The sequence below is a fragment of the Pyxicephalus adspersus genome, chromosome 8 (assembly GCF_032062135.1).
Source record: "Pyxicephalus adspersus chromosome 8, UCB_Pads_2.0, whole genome shotgun sequence".
Lineage (NCBI taxonomy): Eukaryota > Metazoa > Chordata > Amphibia > Anura > Pyxicephalidae > Pyxicephalus > Pyxicephalus adspersus.
Genome location: NC_092865.1, coordinates 16,558,292 through 16,569,627, shown reverse-complemented (window position 1 = coordinate 16,569,627; position 11,336 = coordinate 16,558,292). Strand labels below are relative to the sequence as shown.

Sequence of the window (11,336 nt, the reverse complement as noted above, 5' to 3'; positions counted from 1 at the left end):
GATTATATGGCACAATATAGAATTCTAGAATATCATACAAACCTAAATCTCAGCAACATCCTTGAGCAGAACACGAATTTATATAGATCACAAACTCCAATATAAAACTGCACACATTCGGCTTACGCTGTAAAAATATATAGAAACAAAATTGTATAAATCTAACTTGGTATGTAAAATAATTCTGTATCAATATCCGACCGTAAAAAAACAATGTTGTACAGGAAGCAGAAGAATGATAGAATGGTGTTATATAAAGGCAGAATAGCATACAAGTCGGAACAGAACAACAGAATCTGCTTCCAGAAACAGCACAATCTCGGGTAAAAAAAACAAACCTTCACAATGCTAGGTAAATCTTAAGAAGCCAGTGATATTTAGTTGTGTATGGAAACTAATGAGCTGAGATAACTCCTAGCTTTGAATATATTATGGGGTCTAGTTATAAAGAAGTGAATATACTTATTACACAGTATTTATATAGCACCAACATATTATGCAGCGCTGTACAAAGTCCATAGTCATATCACTAGCTGGGCTCACAATTTTTATATCCCTACCATAGTCATATGTCATTAATACAGTCAGTTGTTTTGGGGGGGAAGCCAATTAACCTAACTGCATGTTTTTGGATTGTGGGAGAGGAAATACACACACACAGGGAGAACCTGCAAACTCCATGCAGATAGTACCCTGGCTGAGATTCGAACCTAGGACCTAGCGCTGCAAAGGCCAGAGTTCACCTCTGAGCCACCGTGCTGCCCATGACTTCTAGAATTAGACTTCTATGCATCCTATTCCTGATCCACCTCTACTTTTTCATTCATTGAGTTGGGTCTTTTTATCATATGTTCATATATTACATAATCACAATACGTGTACAAACTTATACACTGGATTGTTGGGGATATCTACATTTGTACATATAGAGAAAGGAGTGAACAACCCTACAACATTGCCAAATGGGACCATGGACCACTAGATCAAGCAAGCATTCTTTTGCAAGCATCCAATTTGTGAATCACGCTAAGGTTGCTCCTTTGAGGGCTGATTTTTAGTGTCTTTACTGAACCCTTTGATGTGAGTGAGTACCGCAGACTAGTTTATATGACGTGGTTGCAGACCTATATTTATCCTCTGACTTTATTTTTACATATATTTTTAATTGAGATTGTAATTTCATTTTTTCTTATTTTTAGGTTCCATTCTGATCACAGAGCTTCAGCCAACTGGGAAGAAATCCATTCTCGTATAAAAAATCTCTTAAAAACACACAGTGCTCGACAGAAACTTTCTTTTGTGAGTATTAGTTATGTGCTGTATTCAATAGTACACTCATTATAGTAAAGAATCTTCTACAGGTCTTTTTTAACTTCTAACATTAGGCCTGATTTATTAAAGCTCTCTAAGGTTGAAGACAATACACTTTCATTAGTGAAGCTGGGTGATCCAGCAAACCTGGAATGCATCTGGTCCTGGATGAAAACAGTTGCTAAACAATGGCAAATTACTTTTGAGAGATCCATTCTAGATTTGCTGGATCACCCTGCTTTACTGATAAGTGTATTCTCTCCAGCCTTGGAGTTTTATTAAATCAGGCCCAATGTGTATGTTATAGGGATAGTAACCAAGATCTGCAAGCTGATATGTTTGCAACAACTTATAATAACAGTCATAATTAAAGAAACCCTGTTACCGGACCATTCATCAAAATCCTTCCCATAATCCCACACTTTCACCAACCCTAGCAGGCTTATTTAAGTCACACACTATAGTATTTCCATTAACTTTTTCCCCTGAAGCTACTTTAAAGGTTATGTAGGGAGGTATTGAGAGGAACGGAGTAGCTAGGCCAGAAAGAAGTACTACGATGTGCAAGGAGGCCGAGGGCTGTGGACACTTTCTGGACTAGTCAAACTTTTTATCAAGTTCAAAAATACACTGCAAGTCAATAAAAACAAACATATTCAAAGAATAGAAAAACACTGCAAATAAGTTTTTAAAATAGTTTATTTTTTGTGCTTTTACTTGCTATAATTTAGGTTTGGTTACTAGGTCTCCTAAAATATGTAAATCTATCTATAATTTATAATATGTAATATTCTGGATAATGGTGCCATCTCCTATTTATAAAGCTGCGTACACACTTCCAATTTTTGTCGTTGGAAAGGATCTTTTACGATCCTTTCCAACGACAAGGGAGTGCACGATACATGAACGATGCTGTACATACAGCACCGTTCATGCTCTATGGAGAGGGGAGGGGGAGAGCGACGGAGCGGCACCCTGCTGCGCGCTCTCCCCTTCCCTTTCATTAGGATCGGCTGTCGTCCATCGTCCGTGGATCCGGCAGGTCGGTTTTCCGGACGATGGACGACACCGACTGTACACACGGCAGATTTTCGCCCGATAATTGGCCGATGCCGATTATCGGGCGATAAAAATCTGACGTGTGTACGTAGCTTAAGTCTGCTGCCTAAAAAAAAAAAGAACAGAAAGGTGAATGGTGCATTTACACTTCTACAGTTCTATGTAGCAATCTTGCAGCAGGGGATCTGCAGCTCAGGTCCAATATTTATCATAGCATATTCGTGTGGTTCCCATCGCTGTGTAGAATTGCAATTTATTTGTTCCTGTGTAGTGTTTTGTGTGTATTTTACCATATTTAAACAGGGAACCCATATCTCATTTTATTTTGGAAAGAGCAACTCCAGCTACCATTTGCACGGGTGACCTCCACTATCTGGATCACTGTACATATGATGAAACAGACATAGTTTATCCTAAGCAAACAGTAAAGCTCACTGTACTTTCCTGCAACAGAGATGCATTTTCTGTAATTTGTACCCCCAATTTTGAAGAAAGAAAGTTATATCAGTAAATGAAAGCCACTTCCCTCACTATTACAGTGACAAAGGGTCATTTTTTAATTTTCAGACTCTTGAAAAAGGTCTTGCTAAAGGCTGGGGTTGTTTTTTATGAGCAAAGTATGTAGGCCAAGGATTAATATTAATAACCTATACATAAACCTTTTATTTATATAGTGTCGACATATAATGCAGAGTATTACAACGTCTATAGTAATTTTACTAACTATCCCTCAAAGGGGCTCTAAATCCAATGTCCCTACCATAGTCATATGTCACTAACAAACTTTATGGGCAGTTTTTAGGGGAGGCCAATTAACCAAACTGCATCTTTTTAGATGTGGGAGGAAACCGATGTGCCTGGAGGAAACCCACGCAAACACGGGGAGATCATATAAACGCCTTGCAGATAGTGTCCTGGCCAAGATTCGATCCTGGGATCTAGCACTGCACTAGCCACTGAGCCAACCGTGCTGCCCACCGATGGACCTTTGTCACACCTCCCGTTATTTAGACAATGGAAAATTAAATTACACGCTTACCAAACGTCCAGTTTACTAAAAAATGATTGGTTAAACTAAAATAATTTTTTCCCACTACATTCCCCCTTTCCTGGTTCAAAATACCAAATGCAATTATTTTGAGGTTGGATAAAAAGTTTAGTTAGGTAAACAGTACATTTTTATAATAAAGACTCACCGTACATACATCAGTCCAAAAAGAAAGACAACTGAGAAAAAAGGAGAGGGGGATTTGCGTGTAAATGAGGTGTAGTTGGGTGTTACGTACCTAATTCTTACTAATTTTTGGTAATATTGACCATTTATAGGTCTGTAAATGAACCTTTTGCTCATAATTTTCTGGCAGTCTTCCTGTCTTGTTTTCAATTGATGATGCAATTCTGGCCAAAGTACTAAAAAAAAAACAAAAAAACTGTCCATTGAAAGTTCTTAAACCGCTTCCCCTCTGTGTCATTGAAAAAAGTTTCCACCTTTCCAACTACTGACTTTGATAATACTAAATTTACTTTATTCATGTTGAATTGTTGTATGTTTAATTTTAATGAAAAAAAAAAGAACAAATCCAAATAGAGAGTGTCAGATATTTGATGCAGGGGCGTCAGAGCTTCCTGCAGGAAAAAGAAAAGTGAAGGAATCGAGTGGAACAGAGAGAGCCTGGTAATTACAGCTAACCAGTACAAATGATCAGATGTCTAACAAGAACATATTAGCATGAGAGCTCGCTGAGCTTTGAAATTTGATTCTGATGTTCCGTTTTACAAATGTTCTACTGCCACGGGAGTTTAAAGGCTTGAGCGCTGAATGGCAAGCGCCAGTGATTTCCAAGGCCTCCGTAGAGTCTCTGAAATTTATAACCCACAGGAATTTTCCTTCCTTCTCTCCATTCGGCAGCATTTAATTAAAAATATTCATCAATTTGTGGCTCATTACTTCACATTGCTCTTTATTCTTTTGCTGTCTTTTTTTTTTCTATAAAATTCACTGTAAATGCTTAGTGTTTGTGTGAAGGACAGAGAACATTATTCACCGTGGTATAAATGATAGAAAACTTAACGCTGGTATTAAGTTTGTTTGAAAATGCAACTTTTTACCTACAATCATTGGCGGCAATCATTTTCTTTCCAGGAGCCATAATCTTGGATATATAAACACATCAGTAATAAAATGATATGTATCTAAAGGCCTCGGGATTTTATCTGAACCATTTTAGGTTTATTGGTTCTTTAAATGCCATAAATTTGAAACTTTTTACAGGAAAAGTTTCCTCTGTAATAGAGTTTTTTCACCAATATAGTTTTATATATAATATATATACATTTATTATTTATTTAAACATTTATTTATTGATTTATATATTTATAATTATTTTGCTGTCTGGATAACTGCTCTCTCCTCCCACTGTAGTAATATTTGTTTTTGTTTTTTATTTAACTTGATCTTGCACCTTTCCCTTCATTGTATCCCTTGTGACATCATTACAGGGGCAGTAAATGGTTTATCCTTGGGAACCAGGGGATGGAGCATCTGCCAGGCTCTGTGAACAGTAAAGCTACGTACACACGTCAGATTTTTATCGCCCGATAATCGGCATCGGCCAATTATCGGGCGAAAATCTGCCGTGTGTACAGTCGGTGTCGTCCATCGTCCGGACGACCGACCTGCCGGATCCATGGACGACAGCCGATCCTAATGAAAGGGAAGGGGAGAGCGTGCAGCAGGGTGCCGCTCCGTCGCTCTCCCCCTCCCCTCTCCATAGAGCATGAACGGTGCTGTATGTACAGCACCGTTCATGCATCGTGCACTCCCTTGTCGTTGGAAAGGATCGTGAAAGATCCTTTCCAACGACAAAAATTGGAAGTGTGTACGCAGCTTTAGCCATCCAAGCTGTCTGAGGTTTGGCAAAACAAGTAAGATAGGGAGCAATATATTTACTGCTATCACAGCAGGAAGTCATACAGCTATCAGATCAGCAGAATCAGAGAGCACAGTCATTATACACATTTCTTGTGCAACACATGGTTCTCATACTCTGCAGACATACTGTAGATTATAGCATGTAAAAGCCCCTTTATCTCTCATATTAACTACAATTAGAATAACCCTCTCTCCTGTGTAAATGCCTAATTCTCGGCTAACCTAATACTTGCACCAATACCTCCTTCCGCCTACTTTGAGCCTGTCTCCCGGACAGTTTCTAACTTTTGTTATCAGTTTTCCTCTGTCACTGCTGACAGCACAATAGATCACAAACCCCATCACTTGTGTTATATTGCTGTGAACACTTTGTGAATTCACAGGGTTTAAGTTAACTAGCCATTGGCCTAAAATAAACACTATGACAATAAAATAGTAAACTTGAGTAGGGACAGGATCAGCTCACAGGACTGCCTCTCATATACTGTATAGGTAGGAGACTAGAAACCAAAACATTTTAGTGTGTCAGACAGGAAACAAGGTGGGGCCAAAAATATCTATTACCACTTTTAAAGCGTACCTAAACTCAGAAATTTCACTTTACATAAAAGAGTAGATTACCGTTTTATGTAATAATTAAAAAAAAAAAAAAAAAAAGAGTTTTTTTTTACAGGTGCAACACCCTTTTTTTTTTTTTTTTTTTAAACACTTCCTCCTAATAAATGGGATCTCAAAGCCTGCCGCGGTAGCTACATCGCACATCCTGTGAGGCTCTTGAGGGTGCTGCTTTCATCAAAAGGGGAAAAAAAGCCGATCTCATGCATGCGCAGTGAGATCGACAAGTTTTTTACCGAAACTACGTCACCCGATCCCACGCCTGTGTCAGGTGACGTAGGAAGAAGAACTTGGATGAAGGGGAGATGATGGATGGGGAGATATCGGGATAACGCAAGACTCGATGGAAGAAACCTCTGGACCGATCGACTTTTTGATTTGGGCACTTTTGAGTTTATTTACTCTTTAATAATTATGTAAGTTATGGTGGGCAGGAAAATTTGACTAATCACTTTTAGCACCAAAGAGGACTATGTAGAAGTGTGCAAAAAGGGCTGGAGTTCATTACATTGTCATGTGTGCAATGCAGTGGTGGTACAGAATGTTTTTGACATAGAGCAGTTCCATACTTTGTACACACGCGCAATATTTGTCGTTGGAAAGGATCTTTCACAATCCTTTTCATCAACTAATGACTGCAAGATGCATGAACAGGTGCTGTACATACAGCGCCATTCTGCTCTATGGAGAGGGAGCAGCACCCTGCTGCTCTCTCCCTCCCTTTACTTCCATTACGATCGATCGTCGTCCAGCGTGCGTGTATCCGCCAGGATGGTCCTTTAGACAATGGACGACAAGCGCTGTACACACGCCAGATTCCTGTCCGATATCGGCCCTGTGCCGATTATTGGACAAGAACCATTGCACATGTGTACCCATCCTTAGTTATGGGCAAGCTCTATACTAGATTGTGGTTCTGTTTTTTTCATTCCTTTTAAATAAAACAGTTTTATGCTATGGATTATTTTCCTTGTTTTCTATCGCTATCCCTGGGTGATCCAGCAAACCTAGAATGAATCTGGTCCAGGATTGAAAACATTTGCTAACAAAAAGCAAACTACTTAAAAAAACTTTTCCAGGTTTGCTGGATCACCCAGCTTCACTGATGAAAGTGTATCCTCTCCAGCCTTGGAGAGCTTTAATAAATCAGGCCCTTTGTGCTAAATGTATTGTAAAGAAAAGAAGGATATTGTGAGTTACAAATCACTCGAGTGTGGAATTGGCACAGATTTGGTTTTCCTTGGACATTTATTTATTTGACTGAAGTTTTGTCACTTGTAAAGAGTTTTATAACACTCACTGGACTTTTGGTATTTAAAGTCGTGCACACTATTTGTGGAGCTGTTCACATTTTGTAGATTCATTTGCATTGTTTACAAAGTGCTGTATTTTTTATGTAATAGTAAAAGTCCTGCCTAAGGGACAAGTAACAAATATATCAGCTTTGTTATACAGAAAAGCTCCTTTGTTGCACTGCTTTGATCAATGAATGGGTCTGTGTACAAGGGCTTTGGTTCAAATCGAAGCTGCGTTTCTGTCTATTTAGGTTAATGGGAATGCCAAAGCAGCCTGAAGCAGCTGATATTGCAGATCAGTCGTTCAGCTGCTTGTTACATGCATTTGTGAAGCAACTCAGACAGGTAAATGTATCTATAAGAACCCTAATTGGATACAAAAGCTGTTTTGTAATTTGAATAGTACAATGCCCCAAGAAATGGGTCTTGTGGACCACAAGCTTGGTGACATTCATGCAGTCCCCTCTAGATTCCAGCTGTCCATTGTCTCCATTTATATAATGCTTAAAAAATAAACCCCAAACTAAAACTTTTTATTGATTTTGGATAAAATATAGATAGGTTGGTGTCAGGTTTGATTGCTATCCTGGAATGGATTTCTTAAAAATCATTTGCTCTTAGTTTGAAATTATTTTAAACCCTGAACTAGATCTATTCCAAGTTTGTTGGATCAACCAGGTTCTCCCTTGATAGTCTATCTACTCCAGTCTTGGGGAGCTTTATTAAAACAGGCCCAGCGAGCATCTCAATAATGGAAACACAGGCAGCAATAAATGTGCATTTATTAGTAAAATGTGGCTATTGTTTAGATTTACATATTTTGTCCTAGTGTGGAACCTAGCAGGACTCCCATTTTCCTTAAAAGCGCCCTGAATTCTTTGCGACATGGAAACTGCAAGGTTTTGAAAATATTCCATGGGGATTCACTCCATAATACCTTACACTGCATTCCTGCATAATTATTCATCCTTTAAATCTTCCAGTCCTCCTAAACCTAAAGAACTGTGCAGTTTGTAACTCATCCTATTTGAGATGAAGGTGGTAAAATTTGTGCAAAATTTGTGTGGGGTCTAGTGAACCTAACCTTAAAGAATGTTTACGTAAGCACCTCACTTCTGCAGGGAATCTGAGGACTGTTCTATAAGTGTCAAAGTGCCATAATTTGGGCACCAGGGCAATGAATATGAAAAGCTCGGGAGGTCAGCAGTTCATTTAATGCCTCAACCTCCAAATCTCTAAATTATTCCACTGTCACCAATGCTCACTCCATCTTTACCATTTTGTTGTTTAGTAAAACTAGAAGACCTCTTGACTGGTCCTGCATGTTTTATAATATATGTTGCAGCCAGCAGATTTGCTGTTTGTAGTAGTAGCTAATAAAATGGCCATATAATGCATACATTCACCTCTGGTTTTGAATCTGTTTATACAAACTACTTATTATGCCTATTTTCCTTTAAATGAATTGCATATATTAAATCAAAGTCACCAATATCATTTCATAGTTTGCAGGCTCCACTTGTTTGTTAGGCTAATCATCACCCAGCCCTATTTGAAATGGTTAATTTACCCAACACGACTGACAGGCATTCATTATTTCCTAATTGGAATTTAATGACACGTATATTATCCTTCATATTAGTTAGAGCGCTAATTAATGTTAATGCTTGGACAGAGACACAAAGGACTTTTAAAGCTTCTATCTTGCAAGAGATCTGTATGTAACCTAAAGAATGTTTCTGGATGACACTTGTATTCTTTAAATGCAGCCCTTTAAATGCATGTAAAAAGCAGATTATATAAACAAAATTACATTAAATAAATTAAATAAAAATAGCAAACATTAGGGAAAAAAAAAGTACCGGTAAATTTACCATATACTTTGACTTTTGCCTGTGGTGCTTATGCATGGGTATTGCCATTGGGACTGCTGAAGGGATCCTGTGAAAAATTAAGATCCCAATCTTGCTTTTTGAACACTTTGATGTTCTGATGTTAAACAAGATTTGATTTATGGTTGTTCCTTCGAAATGTTCATATGAACTGCTCAATCTGAAAGAAAGCTCAGCTTGTAAAAACCCAGCTTTAGTTTAAGTTGTCTGAGCAATTCCTTTATAAACCCCCCCATGAACTTTTAAAGCACCTTTTAATCAATTCACATCTTCTAAAAATGTATAAAATATAATTATTTTATTATTAAAAACAGAGGTACAGCTTTCATATTTAACATGTTAAGTAGACAGTATGCATATCCAGTCTACTTTTGCGACGTGTTTCGCAGAATTTGCTTCTTCAGAAATTGCGAGACTGGTATTAAGGTTGAATTGATAAAATCACTTTTTTTAAAACCATCAAAAACCCTTCGCTGTCATCCATTCTGGAGATGATACACTTCCTACAGAAGTCAGATAGGCAGCACTTGCATCCGCAGACTCCCCTGAGCCTTCCCTTCATTTGTATTATAGGTAGGTCAAACTAAAATTTCTTCAAAGTCATCCATGTTCATAATGTCTCTCTATTTGTTTCTTTCTATTTGCTGAATGGTATTGTCAAACTTTTTGCAGTGTTCACCATATTATTTGGGATGTCCAACAACCCCAGCCACCAAACATCATATAGGAAAAACTCTGTAGATTAAAATTGAATGTGGCACTGATATACAGCTGTCCTTGACAGACTAATAAAAGTTGACTGAGGTTAGTACAAGTGGACTTTGGAACCCATGTCAAGAAAAGATCTACGTCAGAACGAACATTAGGAAGACATCTAGGAGTGGTCAATACCAGTGTAGTGATGTCTACTAGAAACCAAAGTTTAACTGGTGCAGCATCATGGAATCTGCAGAATTGTAGACTTTGGAAATAATTGGTCCCCTTTCTGGTGCAACTAATCACAACAGCTGAGAAATGTGACACAATCAATTAGTTTACCAGTATGTGATTGAATTATGTATATCTATGGATGATAGCTAAATATTTGTGGCTGGAACTAGCTTTTAAAAGCCCAGCTGATGTATTCTTTCCACAGAAATCTGCAACCAAATAATTATGTTTTTGCAACTAATATTTATTTTTTGCTGCTCTAGGACAAGTCTGACACTTGGAAGGAGCACCATGGTAGAAGTATAGGAAACGGGACGCCCTCTTTTACAAAAGAGCTGCATGACAGGTAAGATCGTAATGTTGTGTGACTATTGCTGTATTAAAGTGTATCCAAAGCCAAGAATTATTATTTTTTTGTTTTTAGAAAGATTGGTTAGTGTTTAGAACTTCTATTTATGCTGTTTGTATCCCTGTTGAGGAGAATATCCCTGTCTTTATTTTCTGGTGACCATTATTAGTAAGACTGCAAGTGATAGGAAGTCCAACATTTTAATTTGGCTCCAAAAATGGTTTTGGAGAATCTTCTAACGGGACTACTAGTGACAACTTCAGGGTATGTCTTAAGAGGGATATTCCTCATCTCTCACAAATTTCTCCAGTAGAGGAAGGGTGGGCTAATCTCCCCAAATGAACATAGAATATACCATTCTAACGGGTTGCACCATTACCTACCCTATACAAATTCAGAGACATTTATAAAGATTCAGAAGTCTTACTGCAGAAATGCTGTTTATATTCCTCATTAAATTTTCTTTTTTTTGTCCCACAGTGCTCCAATCACATTATTATTGCATGTTCTTGGTGTATTTCCCCTCCTATGTTGGCATTTCACCTTATCATTACTGTGACTCAGCTACAACGATGCCTGTAAATGTCATTACAGAGAATTTTTTTCCCTTTACCTGGCTTCTTCTTGTCACACGCTGGAACAGCTGAGACAGACTCTTGCCACGCGTCCTCTTTATCTAGTCATTCTGCCTCTGGGCACACTTTTTGTGTAATGGGACTGTACATTTTACAGTCCTCAGAGAGCCATTCCCGCTTGTACAGTCTATTTAGGTAACAACTCCTTTTAATTAAATCTACTGGTTGTAAAAACCTATTTTATTACTTGAAATTTGGAGGCCGTGTGGCTTTGTTCTGCAGGATCTGGGAGATATCTTGTGCCTCCAGGCTGTCTGTGAGGGAATCTGTACGAGGTACACTATCTCAGAGGCCTCCCCGGAACATTTAAAGAAAGCC

General features: G+C 38.1%; 1 protein-coding gene across 1 annotated transcript in view; it reads left to right on the top strand.

Moving 5' to 3' along the window:
* SPATA6 (spermatogenesis associated 6) overlaps positions 1-11,336 on the top strand; it is a gene marked incomplete in the record, with an annotated part of 56,069 nt that overhangs the window by 39,484 nt on the left and 5,249 nt on the right. Inside the window, 2 exon segments of the mRNA XM_072419607.1 lie at positions 1,200-1,299; positions 10,298-10,380. Coding sequence (XP_072275708.1) covers positions 1,200-1,299; positions 10,298-10,380 — 183 coding nt within the window.